Source organism: Nanorana parkeri, unplaced genomic scaffold (genome assembly GCF_000935625.1).
Source record: "Nanorana parkeri isolate BGI_ZX_2015 unplaced genomic scaffold, ASM93562v1 scaffold44, whole genome shotgun sequence".
NCBI classification, from domain to species: domain Eukaryota; kingdom Metazoa; phylum Chordata; class Amphibia; order Anura; family Dicroglossidae; genus Nanorana; species Nanorana parkeri.
The window spans coordinates 1,519,380-1,541,821 of NW_017306312.1; the positions used below are offsets into that span (position 1 = coordinate 1,519,380).

Sequence of the window (22,442 nt, forward strand, 5' to 3'; positions counted from 1 at the left end):
CGGCCGGCCATTGGCCGGCCGCTCGGCCTGCTTCTGACAGCTGGGAGGAGCCAGCCATGATCTTACGGCTGACTCCGGCCACTTGCAGTGAGATCAGCGTCCCTGGTTACCTGCTAACCAGGGACACTGATCTCCAAACAGCAAACTCTCCCTGGCGCCACCCGGGAGTCTCCTGCTCCCGGCCGCCAAGGAGAGAAACACTGCTGTGTCTTTTTTTCTTTATTCTGACACGAGCGGAGGTTTTTTTTTTCGTTTTTTTTTTACAGCAGCAGAGCCGCCGGACAATAGGAAACTAGTGGGCGGAGCTAGCTGTCACTGCTAGCTCCGCACAATCGTTTGCTATTTACTTTTTTAAACTTTTTTCACTGTTTTTCTGTTCTGCCCGGATCACTCACTGCTGTTCGGGAGAGAATAGCCCGAACAGCAGTGAGAAGCCTGCCGGGGGTTCGGCTCAGCCGATCCAGATGTTGGATCGGCTGAGTCGAACTCCTTCTGCACTCCGGTTGGCCGAACATGCTCAGCATGTTCGGCCGACCCGAAGCCACACGAAGCAACCGATGTACGGCTGATTTCAGCCGATGTACGGCTGAAATTAGCCGTACCAGCCTGAAGTGAATAGCCGAACAGTGTTCGGCTCACTTCACTTCAGATCGGTCATTCACTCGGCTGCCCTCGGCAGCTTCGTGAATAGATCCCTATGTAGCAAAAGTGGATTGCATAGAAGATAGGCACCTTTAAGTTTTTAGTACAGAGGCTGAAAGAGTTAGGACCTCTGTGAGGTTTTTTTGTTGTCTTTGTTTTCTTTGAGGAAGATTTGCTTCTATTTCCTGTCCAGTTGTCAAATGTCAGACAGAAATTGTTCTTTAAATTCTGAAAGTCCTAGTGTTTCTTGGCTAAGCTTTTATATGCAAGATGCTGTGACAACTCTTGGACGCCCTGTGGGATGCTGAAGGACAGTCACGACTTCAGCACCTAACTCTGAATGGAATTTATCTAAAGTGGAGCAGACAAAATCTGCAGCAGCTGCCCATGCCAACCAATCAGCTTCTCTCTTTAATTTCCAAAGCCTAACTTGAAGACTGAATAGAAAAGCTGATTGGTTATTATGGGCAAAAGCTCCAGATTCTGTCTGCTCCAGTTCTGATAAATTTTCCTGTCTGTGTTAGCCTAATCTACTACTACTACTGCTGCCATGATAATCAACTAACAACATGGAAGCCCACAAGACCCTACCAAGATTCAATAAAACCTTACAGTAACTGAAACAAGGATGTGGCCAAACTTACCTAGTCAGCTGCTTCCCAATTAGGTTTATAATGTGTTTTTAAAACCAACATACAACGTTCTAATACTTACTTTAGTAACAAACATGAGAGTTGTAAATTGGGTGAGATCGGATCCCAGATAATAATTGTTTACAGCAGTTCAGTACTATTATGAGTATGAGAACCAATTTGTACAATATTGCTTTGCTTAGACACAAAACTTTTCTGTTTTTTTGTTTTTTTTTTACAAACCAGAACACAATTAATGCGTATAAAATGCTTTTTTTTTGCTGAGCAAAATTATAATTTAATTTTTTTATATTACTTAATTTTTATATTTACTTATTTTATTGTGATGGTTTTAACTCCATTTTGCAGGATCATTATGACTGGGGGCTGAGGGCCATAAAATCTGTTTTAGTTGTGGCCGGATCACTGAAGCGAGAGGACAGAAGCAGACCTGAAGACCAGGTATGTATGTGCGTGATTGTCTTCATAAGAACCCAAAAACAGCAGACACTGGGAGAAAGTGCAGGCTACATGTATACTATACATTTTATGGAGGGAGGTGAGATGTACAGGGAGGGTTGTGAAGTGTGTTACAGGTAAAATTCCTGCAGCAACCAGTCAGCTTTCAACCATAATTTTTGCAGTCCAGGTGTGAAACTAAATCGAGGACACTGGTTGGCATGGACAACAAGAAATTTTACTTTAGTGCCCATTCACACCAGCAGCCTTGGGTTCCATTGGCCTAGCAGTCCCAGCTCAAGAACAAAGCAAATTGCCTTATGTCCTTTGATTTCAGTTCACACCAATGCACTGCATTGGTGTGCATTGAAAAAAAAGGACATGGTGCATTTTTGCGCAGCATGCTTCTCATGCATTGTACTGCATTACAACATAATGCAGTTTATAGTAAAAAAAATAGCAGTAAAAAAAGGTACTGCAATGCATGTTATAACTACATTGCAGCACATTTATTATGCACAAACTGTTGTGCATCCTGTGGTGTTAGCATGCATTTCAGATACCAGGTTTAGTTCAGTTAATCAAATATGTGGTTATATTCTCAGGCTAATTAATTCTGATTATTCAGTTTTTGGCCCCCTCAGAGGTTACTTTAGTAAATGCAATAAATACAAAATATCTTCTGCCAAGTTTTCTGTATACTCTCTGCCTTCTTCTGGCATTTTTTTGACTGTCCTTTCCTAACAGAACTGCAGCTCAGTATATTCCACCTGATGTAACCCCTTTAATACAAGTTGTCTTAAGTACTGTGACTTTATTATAACAATATATACTGTAAGATAATAATTATATCTTATATTCTTTATATTAAAGAGATTTCTGTTCTCTAAATAACATAGTTGTAAGGTGATCTACTGCGCAGAAGAAACAGATTGAGACTAACAAGCCATATGTGTCCTAATTGTCCGAGTCCTGATGCTTTCATAACGTTTGTTCATTTTATGCCTTATGTTATGGTGTGTTATGATTGAGTCTAATTACGGTGTGTTGTTCCTCCTTCTAAGGTTTTGATGAGAGCCCTGAGGGACTTCAATCTTCCCAAGATAGTAACCAATGATGTCGCAATCTTCCTGGGTCTCATCAACGACTTGTTCCCCCTCCTGGAAGTGCCCAGAAAGAGAGACGTGAAGTTGGAACAGATGGTGCGCCAGTCCATTGCAGAGCTGCGCCTGCAGCCTGAAGAAAACTTTATTCTAAAGGTGGAAATAATGGCTTTCTGCTTAGTGTATTGTACAAATGGGGTGATTGAAGGCTGTAATGATCACTGTTGTTTGATGCTCATGCTATTCAGCATCTGGCTAATGCCTTTAATAGCCATGGCAATAAACAAAGTCCCCACAGCCTTGTCTCTATTAATTGTTAATATAATACTTTGTTCAGGGGAACACCCTTTGATTCCAGGGCTCCATTTGAAATGTGGCTGGTGGTATAAATAATGGCTAATTAGAATCATGACATACATTGTTATTACACTTTTGTTACAGCAATTTAACTTTGGGGTGGCTTTCCGCTTCATGTATTAATTTTCATCTACAACACATAGGAGGGTGGTGGTGAAAAAAAGAATAAAGGGTTTTAATTTTCAACTGTGATGTATGTTAGGTATATAGTACTAATTAATAAGACTACAGTATGTTATAACAACACCTGAAAGGAAATATTGGAACTTCTGTGATTTGGGTGAGGAGGCGACAGCTTCATGATAGCTATTAGTTATGTGCCCATGGAAGTTTTCACGTGATCATAACAAGAAGGAATAAGAACAGAGAGAAGACTTTGCTATTACAGTTTTTTATGACTTTCTGTTCAGACTTTGGCCTATATGTTGCTTGGATGCTTGGCATCATCAAGTTGCATCATTTACCGTACATGGCCATATAGCAATATTAGGTAACTGTTATTCACCAAATACAGTATAGGCATGTAGCCATATAAGGTAAACAATGTCACTGCATCCCACCTCTATGCTTACATCAACTGCGGGTGGGGAATTCTCTGCCTGCAGCTGACTGGGTGGCATCAAACGAGCATCCTTCCATTTTTGGAAGAAGCTCTTTCAGAGTTCGGACCCAGTTCAGTCCAAACCTGAGCTCATCCTTACTCTTAATTAAGCTACCTGAGACTTTTGCCTCAGAAGGAGGCTATGACTATGTGGGGGGGAGCAGCCAGAACAATATGTTGACAGTGCGGTACCTGCCAACCCCTTCATTAGTACAGAAACCCCATTAAAAGCTTCCTGGTTCTCATGTTGCTTGTTAGTTCTTGAGCATTGCAGCAAATGATTGGCTCCTAATGCTGCCTCTTCCCTTCCAGTCTGAACTCAGGGCCTGCAAATTCAGGCACCCACTCTGCTTACATTAAAAAATACATGAATGAAAACAGAGTTGCATTTATTTATATTTTTATACCTGTCTGCAGTCCAGTTGTAAACTATATTCAACATGTATTCTACATGTTCTATCTGCTCCCCAATATCCACAGTGTAAAAGGACACAAATTAGTCTAAGAACTGTAAGATATTGTATTTTTAATGCAAAAAAAGAAAACATGAAGGAAACAAAACGTAGGAGTATATTTAGCAATGTTTTCACCAAAGATTCCCAGCATCCCTGCATATATATGTGGCAGCATGGTGGTGGGCTTTAACACTGACCTACCAATTACAATTACAATTTTTTCATATAGCACCAACATATTTTGTAACGCTGTACAATCGCTTAGACAAGGCAACTAAGAAACACTGACAAGCATCATTGACATACAGAAACTGTAGGTGATTAGGACCCCGCACAAACGAGCTTAAGTTTAAGAGGAAGGGGACCAAAGACACATATGTTCAAACAGCTGAAGGTGTAGTTTTGTGTGGGCAACATGCTCACTCAGTGCCCGCAGCACTGTGAACGAGCTGTTATCGACAGCTCCCAGTCACTGTTTACAATCAGGAGCCAGTGGGATGGGCTGCTGATCACTTGATCACTGTGGCAGCCAATCACAGTAATCACATTGTCGGAGCCCCTTTTAATAGACTCTGGCATTAAGAGCCATTTAAAGGTTTAAAGGGCTGAATCCTGCCGGTGTCAAGAGGGTAACACATTTTTCTAACTAAGAGGGTTATTCACAAAGCTGCCGAAAGCAGCCGAGTGAATAACCACCCGAAGTGAAGTGAGCCGAACGCTGTTCGGCTATTCACTTGAGCCTTGTACTGCAGATTACAGCTGTACATCGGCTTTCTTCGGCTGGATTCGGTTCAGCCAAACACGAAGTGCAGAAGGAGTTCAACTCAGCCAATCCAACATCTGAACCTCCGGCAGGCTACTTGCGGCCGTTCGGCCTATTCACATAGGGGCTGCATAGGTAACCTGGGGACGTTGATCTGTCATTGCAACTGGGCGGAGCCAGCCGTGAGATCATGGCTGGCTTCGCCCAGCTGTCAGTTTCTAAGCTTTCGGCCGGCCAATGGCGTCACTTCGGGTGTCACTTCGGCTCAGTCGAGCCAAAGCTAATGCCTTCGGCTCGGCTGAGCAGACCGGCCAGCTTCGGGAGCTGTACAGGCTATAATGAATAGCCCGTACAGCAGCCCTTCGGTTCTACTTAACCGAGGGGCTCCAGCAAGCGAAGCTATCCGAAGGATCAGCCGGAGCTACGACTGATCCTTCGGCTAGTGAATAACCCTCTAAATCAGTGGTTCTCAACCTTTCTAGGGCCGGGACCCCTTGGTAACATTTGCCATGTTGTGGTGACCCCCAACAGAGCGCTGGACTCCAGAATTAGTAAGGCGCTGGACTTGGGACTAAAAATAGAAGCACACTCACAAGAATACAAGCCCTCCCCAGCCCCTGCTACCTGCTTGCCTGCTCTGTCTCCATGCAGCCTTCTCAGCTCCAGCACTGTTTAGACGCCCGCCTCCTGCAGAGCTCACATTGTATGGGAGGCAGGAGGACAGCAGCGGCTGTGAATAGAACAGCCCTGCTGTACACACTCCCCGGCCACTAGATGTCGCTGCAGCGGCCAGACAGTGTGTATAGCGGCAATTTTATATTCACAGCCTCTGATGTCCTGACATTGACACCTCTGCGCTAGGAGGAGGCTGAGGAGCCTCTCACCCAGCGCAGCAGAAGTGGATGCTGCGGCCCCCTCAACAGTGAGTTGCGACCCACAGGTTGAGAACCGCTGCTCTAATGTCTTTATGTTTCAGTAATAATGGGAGAGTTTGTAGCGGATATAGCAGCCTAGCAAAGCTTATAATTTTAAACAAGTGTATTCTCCCAAAGAGCGAAAGAGGTACCCCCACTCCAAACCTCTAGTTCACAAATAATCCTATCTATTAAAGGGGAGATATTTAGCCCATATATCAATGTAAATCTTATGTAAAAGAGATGTATGAATCCTAGGAGAAAACATTGATAAATGGACCCCATAATGATAATGTCTACCTGGACAGCCCAGCAAAAAAACAAAAACAAATAGTAATATACTGCAGTTTCCTTTTTGGTTTTAGAAACAAAAAAGAATAAAAACAAATCAACAGCTAAAATAAGACACCTATAAGCCCTTACGATTGGTGGTTAGCATTGTGACTCCTTGGTCCAGGGTGCAGGTTCCAAGCAGGACATTTGTATGCACAGCACCCTGGAGAGAGTGATCACAGTTACAAAACTGTATTCTTTTAGCATGTATTGGGCTAAGAATGCTTCATTTGGTGTTCCTCGGTTTGGTATTCCTTCAAAATGCTTGTGTGGTGTACACAACGTGTCACATAGATGGACAGCACATTTGGACAGATAAAGGCATTTTCTACGAAAGCTGTTGCTCATTTTATTATGTCCCTCTTCCCAGATCACTCAATTGGAGGAACTGTTAGAGGTGCGGCACTCAGTCTTTGTGGTGGGAAATGCAGGAACTGGCAAGAGTACGGTGAGTAAGAAAAATTAGGTTATTGTCTTTTTCATGCTTTAAATAATTTTATAAGCATACAAAACAAGTTACTAATCAAATACAAGGAAGAAAGGAACATCACAAAGAGAACAGGAACAATAGTACAAGGGTAGGTGACTGCCCAACTCCAGCTGTGATCAAACTACAAATTCCTTCATGCCTCTCTGTCTGGGAGTAATGCCAGTTCCCCGCTTTGGTGCTTGACCTTGCCTCTCCCACCTCACAATTGGTCAGTGTGAGCCATGCCCATGGATCAATCATAAAACGCAAGATACAGGAAGAAGCAGTGCCAAGCACTGACTTCCTTGTAGAAAGCAGAAATTTGCATATTAGAGACGCTGGTTTTCAAGCTTCCAGGATACTCTAGGCCAGGCCTTCTTAAACTTTCTCCACTCGTGACCCCTTTTTGGCCGAGGAAATTTTTAAGGGACCCCAACGTCGGTCGGTGTCTCCCGCCTCCCCTAGTTTAAGTCGGTGTCTCTCTCTCTCCCCCCCCAGCGTGTCAGTGTCTCTCTCGTCTCATCTTCTCTCCCCCCCAGCGTCGGTCAGTGTCTCTTTCCTCTTCTCCCCCCAGCCCAGACCTCCTTGGCCGCCTGGGCCCCTCACACAAGTACCGGCCATACGCCCCTGATGGCGGTCCTGGCCGGGGACTCGGATCGCAACCCCCCTGTTAACTTGCGGGACCCCACATGGGGTCGCGACCCACACTTTAAGAAGCACTGCTCTAGGCAACTCAGACTGCTAGGTGCCTGCGTTAACATTCTGGTGACAATTATAATTGGTACAGAATCTTTACAGAGTTTTGGTAACCCAAAAAATTCCCCCTAAGGTTTTCTATGTAGATTTCGAAGATTTTAATACATTTCTTTACAGCTTCTCACTCGTTTAGGACTGGCCATGCTAGTGCACTGAAGTTTGAAGTGAGAGTGTCTGGTTTAAAGTATATGCAAACCCAGTCACTAAAATCTCATATAATCTTTACATGTTAGAATCATTTCAAAAGTCGTTTTCATAGGTTTAAATCTGCAGCTTTCATTAAATTAATACCTGGTGCCTGCCAATTAAGTCCTTGTTAAGACACTTCCTGTTATAGGGTAAAAACGTTCTCCCATGTCTCACAAACGTTCTGCGTTGTAAGCCTGTCATATGCTCTTCCAATGATGACTACAGGCAGCTGTGCTGATACACATTAACCAGGCATGTTCCACTGTTGTCACCACCAGGAAACTCACCCAGGGAAATGATATGCAGCTGTTGCTGGAAAATGATGATTAAATATGCCTGGGTTGGGTTTACCAAGGGTTCGTCAAATCTTGTCAGAAATTTAACGAACCTGAACTTACCAGGAGTAATAGGTAAACTTCTATAAGAGGCCTGGGGTGCTAGGCACTTCCTGAGAAAAATGTACCAATGCAAAAAACATTTTTAAAAACCACCATCCAATGGGGAGAGGGTCTTTTCATGCAGCTTCGAGAGCAACTTTGAAAATACACAAATTCTTTATATACCAGGTTTGATGGATGCCTTAGGGCTATAGGTAGTGTTACAGAACAGTACGATTTTCACAGACAGTCCTAGTAGCAGTGTACACTGGCAGTGCATATTTGGTCGTGAATCGTTTACACACACCCCAATAGCTGCACCCTAATCTGATTTTTATCAATTTGAAAATAAAGGCTTTTTTTCAGGTAGCTTTAGAGAGGACAAATGCTTTTTCATTATTTGCTAACAGACCTGCTTTAACCACCAGATATAAATTAGACAGCTGTTTGTTGTGGCCTGGCCTTGCTCTGTTGTTAGTTACAAAACTGTCCTACCGCTGGCCAATTTTTAGCAAGTTCTTATTACGAATTGAAAGATTACAGAGGATACACAAGTGTAAAATTGGTCAACCACAGGACATAATGGGGGGAAATTGGCCAAAATGTAATAGAGAAAAAGAGTTCAGGCAGGTTTTTTTTTTACTGCAAGAATTAAGAGAGTGCAGATGGCACAGCAGTGTAAAGCTGGCCAGTAGCAGGACAGTTTTAATCAGGAATAATAGGCCAAAATGTACTAAAGAAAAAGAGTTGAGGTGGGTGTTTTATTACAAGAGTCAAGAGAACGCAGATGATCCAGTAGTGTAATCCTGGCAAGCGGCAGGACAATTTTGATGAGTAAGGCTAGGCCTTAATTTAATATAGACAAAGAGTTACATTTATATAATGTGAGAAATTGACACATATCTTTCTTGTTATTATATTTCATAGAGATTTGGAAGTATTTCTTGATCTAAGCCTTTAAAAAGACAAAAGAGGCACTTTGCCAATTCAAGATAAAATGACAGTGCCTCCTTATAGCCTGTCTCCCATTCCCCTCCCACAACATGTTATAGTCATCTATCTGTGCTTCCTTGGTGACTCTGTGCTTTATCTGAACCTTTTCTCTGTTGTTATAATGGAACGGTGTAAGAGTGATTGGGCCTTAGTTTCTAATCTCTACGCCCAAACACAGGGTTGAGGATGGGGGTGGGGGGTGCAGTGACATCATTCATCTGGGTAACCACTGCCAACCACGTATACCTTTACACAGGGTAAACTCCTGGAGCGGGGAGGGGTGGGGGGGTGACAAGGGAGTTCAGATAGGGTATTATACTTTGCTGGTGTAGGGGATACCAGGAGGTATGTCACTCTGCCTTAAACAGGCAGGTAAAATTGTCTATTTAAAGGAAACCTGTACTAAGAGAAATGCAGGGGCTGTAATTGCTAACCTTTTCTTCTATTTCTCACCTATTAGACACAGATACCTAAGAGATTCTTTTTAGCATTTGGTTTTACAGGCTTTTGATAAATGGAATAAATACTTGTTCTTCACCACCTGAAGTTTGCCATGGCAAACTATTTGTGTTTAATACAGATCCTAAAGACTTTGCATAGAACGTATTTCAATATGAAGTTAAAGCCTATTTGGCATGACATTAATCCAAAAGCTGTGACTACAGATGAGTTGTTTGGTTTTCTTCACCCATCAACACGGGAGTGGAAAGATGGTAATTATAAGTGACTGGTAGTGGTCAGATTTCCACATAATTATATTTTAAATTCATATTATTTTCTTTAATCATTTTCTTTTATATTCATTTTGTATTTCTAGGCCTGTTTTCCTTTACATTGAGGGAACTGTTCATCATGCCTCATGATGGCCCGAAGTGGATTGTCCTTGATGGAGATATTGATCCCATGTGGATTGAATCGTTAAATACTGTCATGGATGATAACAAGGTTTGTGTCTTTTTGGAGGATAAAATTATTGTGCCAGTAAGTGCATACGATTAGTAAAGCCGGTAAGTAGTAAAAAGTTTAGCCCTTTACAATAAAGTAGGGTTAGGCAACCTTGGCACTCCAGCTATTGTGGAACTACAAGCCCCATGCAACATTAGAAGACGCCTAGAGGCAGAGGCATGATGGGGTTTGTACTTTTACCACAGCTGAAGTGCAGAGGTTGCCCTGCCTTAAAGTGTATGCAATTCCAAAATCTTTTTTTCATTGTGTTTTGTATCATGTCTAACTGTATACAGTTTTCATAAGAACACCATTTTTCATAAATGAATATAAAAAAATTCTGCACTATGGAAGCTGTCTCAAAGTGATAAATATGAATATAAAAGATGAAAAGCAGCCGTGCTAATAATATAAATAGATTAGATCAAACAGATGCACTGCGCTAATCAATAATCATAATCTTTGATCTAATCTTGATATAACTTTTCATAAATCTGTGGCAAAGTTTCTTACCTGAACCTTGCCATTAACAGCTCTTCCCGTTTCAGGCCGACAATGCTAAGTCACTGCCTCACAATTAATAGTGTTGTAAACCTGTCATGTTACCAACTTCATTTGACCATCAGAGTCCAAGGATGTGCAGGCAGGGGAGGCAGGGGAGGCAGAGCCTCATCTAGTATTATGGAGGAAAAAGTTGCCAGCTTCAAGTTTGAAGCTGACAGCTTTTTCTCCATTCAGATCGGCTTGTAACAGGTTACACAACAGGGAAAGCCTCCTCACTGTGTAACCTGTCATATACGGAGCGCTGCCTGTTAATTACACGCGGCGCTGCATCCGGCTTTTGACAGGTGGTTAGGTTACAGAGTAGCGGGCTTCCCCACTGCTTGTGTAACCTAACTAGTGAGGCAAGAGCTGTCACAGCCTCTACTCTTTGTTAGAAGTGTGAGCTGTGGATGGTTTGGACCAATGACAAAGCGCCATTGGTCCAAGCTGTCCAATCAGAAAAAAAACCCCACTGAGGCCATCGATCTCGATGCCTCAGCAGTGACGAGCAAGTGAGGGACAGGGAGGCGCCTCTCTCCCTCCCTCCCTCCCTCCTTAACACTAGCCAGGGCTTTGTCGGAATGGGGGCAGGATATGGGCGGTGCTTATGCATGCTGGGGGCGCGGCTGGGGAATGCCTCACCAAGAAGCGAAGGTACCGCACGTCACTGCATTGGACTGCCTATACCTCCCAAATTGACCTTTTCTGTCCTGGTGACAACATTTTCACCAGACGGAAAGTAAGATAAAATCTGCAACAAGGACACCAACAGAAATAAAAATGCGACAGAGGTTCTAGTTTCCTCTACTCTATAAAAGATCATTTTTATTTTTGTATCATTTCACTTATCTTTTTCTATCATTAAAGGAGAACTATGAAGTGAGTGCTTTTCACTCACCTCATAGATCTAGCCGACTTGTGACAATGAGACTGTCACAGGTCGGCTCAGTAGATCGGGAGGTGAGCGAACACATGCCGGTGTTCGCTCACTTCTCGATCCTGTCACGACTCTCTGCCGTGACAGGTGAGGGGATGGATTCGCCCCTCCCCACTCCGATCCACCAGCGCTGACTGGCGGAACGGACGGGGGAGGGGTACAGCTGTAGCTCGCGGTATACTGAGCTTAGGGTGACGGGAGGACGCTAGTTTGTGTCCTCCCGTTACCCTAAGGAGAACTATGGGGAAAAGCCCTGACGCCATAGTTCTCCTTTAACTTTAACCCTAACAAATAAAGGGTAGAGGTGTCCTTAAAAAGCTTTATTACTGATGGTATTATATATGATGTATCTCAGTTGAGGTTTTGACCTCTGTATATATTAGGTATGCTTTTTGTTTATATAAACATAATCTATCATCATATTTAATTAGTTTATGTTAATAAGTATTCTTGTGCTATGAATTCAAGACATTTTAACTTAGCACACATTAAAACTGACCTTGACATTTGTCTGGTCAAACTATATTTGTTAGATAATGAAGCATGCTGGATACATGAGTCTACATCTCTTTAAAATTATTATCCAAAGTATAATATGGGTTTGCGACAAACTGGAGTTCACATATTAAAAATGAAGGAAAGGAACAGTGTAACCATTTTTTACGTTAACCCAAACATTTAAAAAAAAAATGCCATCTGGAATGTTATATGAGTAATACTTACGTTTTAAAATAAAATTAACATACATACATTAAATGAAAGTGCCCAATGGTTGTACCATCATCCCTAGTAATATATCCATAAAAGCTGAACCAAACAAGATTGGTTATCCAGAAAAGGATAGGGGAGAACCACAGAGAATACAAAAGTGTTAGCATGCTCTATATTAAATAGGGGACAAAGAGCCATTTCCACATACACAGAGCTTCACATGCAGCAGCTTCAGAAATATAAATTTTTGGGATTTACAGAGGATCTAGTTGAGTCAAGTATTCATAAAAGGGTTTTGATTAATCTTCTCAGTCAGACGTTCGCAGTGTACCAAAGTCTCCATGGTCAGGGATTCATGATGGAACTATTGATCTATTGTACTAAACACATAATCCTCATCAATGCAAGTGAGAATGCTGGCATGGGAGGTCCAACAAGCTGTTATACCACCAACAAATGTGAAACCTCTGACCCCTTATCTGAGTCTCCACCATAATCATATATAAACCTACCATTATTATTATACAGGATTTATATAGCAGCAACAGTTTGTGGAGGGCTTTACAATTAAAGGAAGACATTACAATCACAATACAATTCGAGACAAGATGGTAAGGAGGGCCCTGCCATGAGGGCTTACAATCTAAAACCATCAGTGTTCTCCTGAAGAAGTGGACCTACAGTTCATGAAACGCATTGAGAATATTTAATAGACTCATTATTGATAATTTATATGTGCTGTTATACAAGAAATTTTACAATCGGTACCTAGGAAGGGCACTTGCGTGGACGTTCTCTATAATTATAAAGCTGTAATGTGCACTGGCCTTTTTATATAACTTTTATAATTATCATAATTAAAATATTATAAGTGTAAATTATTTGTAAGAACATATGCAAATATTTTCTGTTTATATCTAGAAACATCCCCCATCTTGTTTGGCTCAATTTTTAATGGATATGGTTAATTTCTTACTTTTAGAACCAAAAACATTAATGTATACAATCGCCAATGCACTGCACTTATAGTGTATCACAGTGTGCTTTTGATGCATATTTTCTTACTTTAACCACGTATTGTTTGTATGTATTACAGTGACAATAAATTCAGTCGTTAAATCTTGACTATGTATTCAAGGACCCTAACTATTAAAAATGTAGCAAAAATGTATCTAATTTGTGTATCACTCAGCTGTAGATCCTCAAATCATCTCTGAATTGGAGCTGACACTGTTCTTCCATCTGGAGAATGAGTATTTTTAATTCCCCATCGCCCCTGTGTGTGTTGTAAAGTAGTCACCGCTCCAACTCACTCTCGTGATGGACTGCAATCTCAGTACAAATTAGTAAACTAAACATGAGAATGTAGTCCATCACAGGAGAGAGCTTGATGTGGTGAGTACTTTACAGCACACATAGGGACCATGGAGAACAAAAGTAGCCACCCTCCAGAAGTATAGTGTCTAGGGGCATCCCAAGGCCGGGTGTCACCCGGAGCGAAGACCGGGTGACACCCCGACGTGACGTCATCGTGCATGCGCGTGTCATCGCCACGCCCGTGCGCAATGACGTCATTGTGCATGAGCGGCCACCTTATTGACGCCTGCCAGCGGCCAGCTTGGTGATGGATGCCGGCAGAGAGAGAAGGGGATGTTCACCCGGTGGGATGAGGTATGCCGCCGGGCCCTCTCCTCTCTCCTGACACTGTCGGGCTCTCGGTCCATGACTGAGTGTCTGACTTTTCAGAGGGAGTGACACCAAAATTACTGTCAGTCATTTTGGTGTCACCCCTCCATTGGTGTCACCCCCGTGCAGGCCGCACCCCGCCGAACCCACCCTGTGACGCCACTCACGGTGTCAGCACCAATTCAGAGATGATTGGAGGATCTACAGCTGAGTGATACACAAATAAGATACATTTTTGTTACTAGTTAAGGTACTTGAATGCATTTTTAAGATTTACCTCCTGAGTTTAGTGTCACTTTAACCATGTGGAGGGAATTTCTTTTGCAGCTGTGTTCATTAAAATGATTATATAATATGCAAGTCTGGTGCATTTGATATCTTGTAATATTCATCTTGTTGGAAGATGTACTTTTTGGGAAATCACAGGTAAACCGGAAGCAAGTGGATTCTTTTAAAAGAAGCATAGTATGAATGACTTGGTAAAAACAGTACCATTTAAAATAATGATATAGACCTTCCCATGTACTTAGGTGTTTAGGTGTAACTGGGCACCATAGCATGGTTGTAAAACTGGTGAAACCATTTAATGAACTACGATTTAATGGAATCGTCTTATTCTGCAGTATTATATCTGCAACGTGCCTGTAAAAATTAAAACCTTGGAATGTACTCATTCTATGTTAATTGAATGGAACGGCTGTCACTTTCTACCTTTTATAAACTCATCAGAGATCTGGTACATGTGTTTTCCTCTTTTGCCTATAGGTTTTGACATTAGCCAGTAATGAACGAATCTCACTGACACCTTCTATGCGGCTTTTGTTTGAAATTAGCCACCTGCGAGCAGCTACACCCGCCACTGTTTCTAGAGCTGGGATCCTATATGTGAACACACAGGACCTGGGCTGGAGTCCGTAAGTATGGGATCAATTAGTTTAGTATGGTATAGTATACTAGTATAGTATATTAGGCCAAAGAATTTGTAATTCTTCGCAGTCAGGCTTGTGATCCAGACACCACGCAAGAAAGCAGGGAGGTCTGGGACCTCCAACACAGTACAACAACACAACAGGACAGAGACAAACCCTCAACTTGCTGATTGGACAATGAAGGAGCAGCAACACAGTAAAGAGGTCATCTCTCTGCTCTCTCTGCCCTCTCCTCCTGTCAGCATGTTCAGTGCCAGCACCCGCAGCAGAGTCTGATTGGCTCCTGGTGCTGACCTCCTCTCTCCCTCTTCTAGTCTGAGTTCTGCTATAAAGGCGATTACAGGAGGTTGGTATCAGAATAGTTTTAGGTACTTAAACTAGCCGTACATAGATCTAATTTGGCCAGTTGGCCCTGCCTGAAATTTGAAAAGCCACGTGGAAAATTTTGCTGGGCAGTGACTGCAGTCCATCAGACCTGGTCACAGTTCGGGTATTCTGACAGCTGTGAGAGCAGTGGCTGTGAGAATACAAAAGCTGGCAGGGAAGATTTTTCCATACACGCTTTTTACCATGGACATGATAATCTATTGATCTCTTTCATTCAGCCCGTGGGGCTGAACGAAAGAAATCCTTAACATTTACAGCTAACCTTACACTAGGGATGTTCAGATACCAAGTATCGTACTCGGAACAAGTACAAGTACAGATACTTTTCCAGCTCCAGGACTAGACTAAAGAGAATTGTACAAGTTAGGTGGCAGCTGTTATTTGTAAGGAGCACACGGAGCTCCTGGGATTTGTACATCTGTTTTAATGCATTATGTTTTTTTAAATAAATATAGTGATGCACCGATACCATTTTTTTAAGTACAAGAACTGATACTTGCCCAAGTGCTCACAGATACAAGTACTGATACATTTTTGTTTAGTGTCATGTGACAGTTTTTCTAAAACAATACAGACTAATGATTTCAGGACAGTGGTGGAGGGCCAGAGCAAGGTCTCAGCTGCACCCCTGTTACTTCTTGTGAAAATGCCAACTATCGGCACTGGTATCTGAACTGGTATCTGAACATCCCTACCTTACACTATTCACATTTACAGATACTTTTTAAAATGGATACATAACCAGATTAAATGGTGTTTTAATATCGTCTGGAAGTTTAACCTCTCTGGGACTTATTAACCAACAAGAAGGGTTTCCCTGAGGGGTCTTCCAATGCATCCAAAATGTGTTCAGCGGGGTTGAGGTTAGAGCTCTGTGACAATCACTCGAGTTCTTCCACACTAAACTTTTCAAACCGTGTCTTTATGGAGCTGGCATAGGAGCACAGTCATGCTGGAACAGAAAAAAGGTTTACCCCAAACCCTCGCCACTAGGTGGAAAGTTCACAACTGTCTTGAACAGTCTTTGTACACTGTATCATTGACAGTACTATTCACTGGAAACATTTGAACTCAATAATTTTGTGGGATGGCTACATACTTTTGGCCATATAGTGTATGTGGCCCACATACCCACACATGCACGCACACAATAAATATATATATATATACACACAGTATATAACCAAGGCCGGCTTATACAATGTACATGTGTAGAAAGAATAGAGTGTTATCTATAAATAATTCTTCTCCTAATATATTTTGTGATCATTCCCTTTTTAAACAACAGACTATAACATTCACAAACATTTAAATCTGTATCTTGTAATGCTAATAGAACATTTTTCAGGATTACCAGCATGGTAGCACCAGCATTACAAAAGGTTTTGCTGTTCTTTTACTTTTGGACTTGCAATTTTGTTTCTTATTTACTTGAGAACATTGAGGACATCTAAATTAAATGCAAATCCCACCAAACATTATGGCTGTGCTCTGTGTCTGATTTCATTCCTTTTTTTATTAGCTACGTTACCAGCTGGATCGAGACTCGTCAGGCTCAGTCAGAAAAGGCAAATCTGACCATATTGTTTGATAAGTATGTTCCTTACTGCTTGGAGCAAGTGCGATGTAATTTAAAAACTATAACTCCAATCCCAGAAAACAGCATGGTACAGGTAAAAGCAATGCATTTTATTTTGTTTCGTGTTTTTTTTTTTCCTTTTTTAAAATGTGATCCTGGCACTCCGTGTTTAGAATGTCAGAAAAATGCAACATTTGGACTGATTGTTACTTGGGGAATTTAATAACATACTGCAAACTGGTAATTCAATGGAGATTGTCTGCAGTGACATGCAAAACGTCATGTACTTACAGGCTTATGATAGGATTGTTGCCAACCCAGGAAATTTAGGTTGGATCCTGTAATAATCTTTATATCTGTGAGGGTCAGAAGAAATCCCAGATTGCTGTTTTTAGGGCAATAGTCTATTTTGGGGTTTTTAATTTTTTACCCCCTCATTTTAATTGCTTCCATAGATTAAGGCCAGTCTGTTCTTGGACGGGGAGGTACTTTTGTTCCTCCATTGCATTGGGGTTCCAAACAGCAGAGAATGTCTTCCAGCCATCTGGGATTTCTGCTGGTAGGTCATCTTAAGCTACACTCAAATTAAAATTGAGATCTTGAATTTGGATGGAGTCACACTAGCTACGTTGAGGTTTACATTATGACAAATGTTGTTAATCATGTGACTTATTTATTGTATGCTTTCCATAGTTAGCGCTAGTAGTTGCTTTTTTACAGATTTATAGTCTACTTAGGCATTGGCAAACAGCCACGCGCACCTCATGTTTACTGTAATAAAAGGGTCCTTACACCTAGAACCAAACTGCTAGCAGAATGATAGTTTGCCCTAATCTTTCAGTCATCAGTTCACAAAGTAGTGACTGGTGGTTATCTGTCTCTTTTAGCTTCTCCAGACCCAGCCTCAGTGTGCCTTCTGTAGCTGTGAGGATTGATCTTGTTGGTGAGATGCTAAGGCTAGCCAATTAATGGGTTGTAAGTGATAGTCACAGTGGGAGATTCGTCCATCCACACTGGACGAAAAAAATCTAATGTGTACGGCCAGCCTAAATGTGTTTAATATATTTTCAAGGCGGGAGATTTGTTGGTTTATAATTTTCCAAAATATGATTGAAACTTGAAACGATGAAGGATTGTACTCAGAACATGGACTAAAAAATTGGATCTTATTATGAGATATGGGTCATTTCCCAACTTGATATCAATTTGGAAAACAACTCCTATCCTTTATTATTTCAAGCCCTGGGGAAGGGGGTTGTGTGTGCCCCCAAATCATGTTGGATGTTGATCAACATAATCATTATATATTTTGGGGCTCTGAAATCTGATTTGGTCTGGCGCTCTTCTTTTTTGTCCAATCTTTGAGTTGCTTACAGCATTTTCCATTGGAGACTGAGCGTCATTGAGCTGCCTAACTGTAAGCTAATAAGCTACTTCCATACTCAGGTTACTTTTGGTCTATTGTAAAGGATAGCAAGAGATTCCTCCCAGTGCCTCTGAAATATTTTTGAGTAAGCCGTTGGGCTCCATACCTGTTAGGCTGATGGGCAGCCCAACTTCCAAATTAAAGAGCACACATGGTAGGCTGACAGCGCTGCTGCTACTTGTGAGGCAGTGGCTTATTGCTGTGTAATGTGTACGGCCAGCCTAAATGTGTTTAATATATTTTCAAGGCGGGAGATTTGTTGGTTTATAATTTTCCAATGGCCCCAAAACAGACTTGAGTTAGAGGATTGGTGGGTTCCAGGGATGTGCGGTCAGGGGAGGCAGGGTAGGCAGAGCCTCACCTAGTATTATGGAGGAAAAACTGTCAGCTTCAAGCCTGAAGCTGACTGCTTTTTCTCCATTAAGATCGGCTTCTAACAGGTTACACAGCAGGGAAAGCCTCCCCGCTATGTAACCTGTCATGGACGGAGCGATGCCTGTTAATTACAGGCAGTGCTGCATCCGGCTTTTGACAGGTAGTTAGGTTGGTTACACAGCAGCAGGTTTCCCCACTGTTTGTGTAACCTAACTAGTGGGGCAAGAGCTGTCACAGCCTCTACTCTGTGTTAGAGGCGTGAGCAAAAAGCCATTGGTCCAAGAGGTCCAATCAAAAAAAGAAAAAAAAACACTGAGGCCATCGATCTCGATGCCTCAGCAGTGATGAGCAAGTGAGGGAAGGGAGGCTCCTCCCTTCCTCCTTCACACTAGCTTGGGGACCAGGGTAGGCGGTGGGGCTTCAGCGGGCTGTTGGCAGGGCTTCATGGGACGGGGGCAGGGCGGGACGTCCTGGGGGTGGGGCGGGACGTCCTGGGGCGAGGCTGGGGAATGCCTCACCCGGAACCAAAGGTACCGCACATCACTGGTCGGTTCCCCCTAACCATTTAGACATTACGTCACTACTGAAAGTATTTTTACAAATTGATTTTTACTTTTTGTAGACGTTGTGTTCTTTACTGGACTGTCTTCTAACTGCTGAGAACACTCCTCCAGATTCACCGCGAGAGCTCTATGAGATATATTTTGTTTTTGCCTGTGTCTGGTCTTTTGGTGGTGCTCTCTTTCAAGATCAGGTGAGAAATAACACAGTAAAACAAAATAAGAAATGAATAAGTAGGATTTCATATTTATCTCACCTTATGTTTTCCTGTTTTCAGCTGCTTGATTACCGCTTGGAGTTTAGCCGATGGTGGAACAAAGAGATGAGAACCATCAAGTTCCCTTCTTCTGGCACTGTCTTTGACTACTTTATTGACCCAGACATCAAGAAATTTACTCCTTGGACAGAAAGAATTACAGAATTTGATATGATTCCAGATATTGCTTTACAGGTGTGTATGCCTTTGTATCGTAAGAACTAGGAAAAGCAGTTTGAAGGCTGTGCTCCCAAAACAGACATTTTCTCGTTATGCCTGGTCTCTTGTGGGCTGAAGAATTCGACAGCTTGTTATATTACCTAAAGACTCCAACACTCCAGCATTGCAGAAAACGGAGTTTCTCTTATTCTGCAGCTGCCTTTTAGCATGACACCACAAAAATTTAATAAAGAAGGTGGGGCTCTATTGCTATGGTTATGGCCCATCAGTGAAACTAGGGAATCAAGCGTACAGATTTTAAAGCAGGCTTTTACCCCCTTGCACTAAAAATCACATCAGCATGCAGCTCTCCATGCTGATATATAAAATCATCTCACATTCAATAAACATATTTTGCTTTTAGTTACAATTACTGTTTTCCCATTTCCTGGTCCTCTTGGGCATTAGTGATAAATAGAATATATATCTAGATATATATATATCTAGATATATAGATCTATATATCTAGATATATCTAGATATATACTTCTATCTAGATATATCTAGTTATAAATATATACAGCATACAGTATATGTGTATTTATATGTGTGTGTGTGTGTGTATATATACATATGTACTGTATATACAGCATATTTACAATATGTACTAAAATCCATATAGGTATCCATGGAAGGTTATTAAGCCCTTTCCACTCTATCATCTTTGCATGCTCCCTACTCTCTATATCTCCTGGTGATGAGGGGTGTCCCTTGTATATGTAAACGTATTTACCACCAAGCTCCCAGAAAACAGTATTTAAATAATGTGGTGTCTGTCTAAACTTGTAATATATACTGCGGGGTGGGAAGGTTTGAATATATCTATATATATATCTAGATATATATATATCTAGATATATATTAAAGAATTCTTACATTTTTGTTTGGATTTTTTTGGACAATGTACCCTGAACTGTGCAAGATCAGCTCAGTGTCCAATTTCAGCAATCTGCCAGGATAAATTAACTGAACTCTCACGCATGTGCCTAAGTTATGTCCTCCTAGCACAGCCATTGAAGATAACCGAAATCCCAAAGCTCACAGATGTTGCATCACTGGAGGTGAGTAAAAGACAAAAAAATAAAAGCCCAACTCTAGCTAACACTTTCTAAGCAGTTAAAGCAACAGTTTATTTTTATTTTGGAGTTAGGCCATAAGAATCAAAGCTGACATTCGTAAGTACCCCTACCAATGTAATAAAATTTGTCCCAACTGTAACTTCTTCTGTGTTGGACCACTTGGCATATACAGGAAGTGGAAATTTAAGAAATACTGATGGGATAAACAGGTAATAAAACTATATTACAGAGGGGGCTACTGTGTTATTGCTATTGATCTCTTATATCAAATATGTTTTTTTTTTTTTTTACTAGAGATCCTGCCACCAACAGCAATTCCTGTTGCAAGCTGACAACCCTAAGCCACTGCCCTGTAATTATTGGCAACATTATCAGCCTGCCCTGTAAGCCATTGAGATTGGACAGAAAAGGAGAGTGCAAACCAAGTCAGGTTTTGGAGTCCAAAAAAGTCTTGAAACTCCAAAATCTGATTGAAACTTGAAACGATGAAGGATTGTACTCAGAACATGGACTAAAAAATTGGATCTTATTATGAGATATGGGTCATTTCCCAACTTGATATCAATTTGGAAAACAACTCCTATCCTTTATTATTTCAAGCCCTGGGGAAGGGGGTTGTGTGTGCCCCCAAATCATGTTGGATGTTGATCAACATAATCATTATATATTTTGGGGCTCTGAAATCTGATTTGGTCTGGCGCTCTTCTTTTTTGTCCAATCTTTGAGTTGCTTACAGCATTTTCCATTGGAGACTGAGCGTCATTGAGCTGCCTAACTGTAAGCTAATAAGCTACTTCCATACTCAGGTTACTTTTGGTCTATTGTAAAGGATAGCAAGAGATTCCTCCCAGTGCCTCTGAAATATTTTTGAGTAAGCCGTTGGGCTCCATACCTGTTAGGCTGATGGGCAGCCCAACTTCCAAATTAAAGAGCACACATGGTAGGCTGACAGCGCTGCTGCTACTTGTGAGGCAGTGGCTTATTGCTGTCAACCTCCAATAGGAAGCGTGTTACTGGTAGGATCTCCAGGTAAGACACTTTACAATAGATTCACAAAAAAATGTTTGTTTAAGCAAACATTAAGGCCTTGTTCACACCAAGCGTGGAGCAGGTGCAGAGCAGTTGCAGACCGGATCAAAACTGCGTCCAATGTATTTCAATGGTATTTTTTGCTTCAGTTCACATCTCAGCGTGGAGTTCCAGAGCAGGTGAAAAAACTGCAGCAAGCCCTATTTTACCTGCTCTGGATCTGCTCTGGAACGCATGCAAACGCATCAAAAATCAAAACAAATGCCAGGAACACACTGAAAGCCCATGTTAAACTAAAAAAATTAAAATACATGTTTTTTTTAACCAAAAACGGCCCGGAACGCATCAAAAACGCGGCAAAAACGCGGCACAACTCACTGCACTGCGTGTGCAGAAACCTGAGCAGATCTGCTCTGCATTTGGTGTGAACAAGGCCTGAGACATGATGCAAAACATACTGAAAAATTTATTTTGGGTTTACATACATAAGGAAGAATTTTAGATCCACTTCAACTCAGAACAATGAATGAAAAAGACTAACTGCTTCATATGGGTTATTGCACTTTGCATATTGCTCTTTAAATCATCTAAAATATGTTTTTAAATAAATTAATTTAGGATTTTCTTGTTGCTGTTCTATTTTTTAGGTTGCTCTATAGTTATATTTAAAAGAAGTAGGAGTTCATGTTCTTAGGTAGTTTACATATCATTTGTGTTTATGGCCTTGTTTATTTTAC

At 41.6% G+C, this 22,442-nt stretch overlaps 1 protein-coding gene across 1 annotated transcript in view; it reads left to right on the top strand.

Moving 5' to 3' along the window:
* Positions 1-22,442, top strand: part of LOC108800300 (dynein heavy chain 11, axonemal-like) — a 321,998-nt gene that overhangs the window by 128,587 nt on the left and 170,969 nt on the right. Inside the window, exons 39-47 of the mRNA XM_018572279.1 lie at positions 1,644-1,736; positions 2,798-2,992; positions 6,630-6,707; positions 9,624-9,756; positions 9,861-9,988; positions 14,631-14,779; positions 16,704-16,854; positions 19,184-19,315; positions 19,400-19,573. Coding sequence (XP_018427781.1) covers positions 1,644-1,736; positions 2,798-2,992; positions 6,630-6,707; positions 9,624-9,756; positions 9,861-9,988; positions 14,631-14,779; positions 16,704-16,854; positions 19,184-19,315; positions 19,400-19,573 — 1,233 coding nt within the window. The remainder of the gene's footprint in view (positions 1-1,643; positions 1,737-2,797; positions 2,993-6,629; positions 6,708-9,623; positions 9,757-9,860; positions 9,989-14,630; positions 14,780-16,703; positions 16,855-19,183; positions 19,316-19,399; positions 19,574-22,442) is intronic.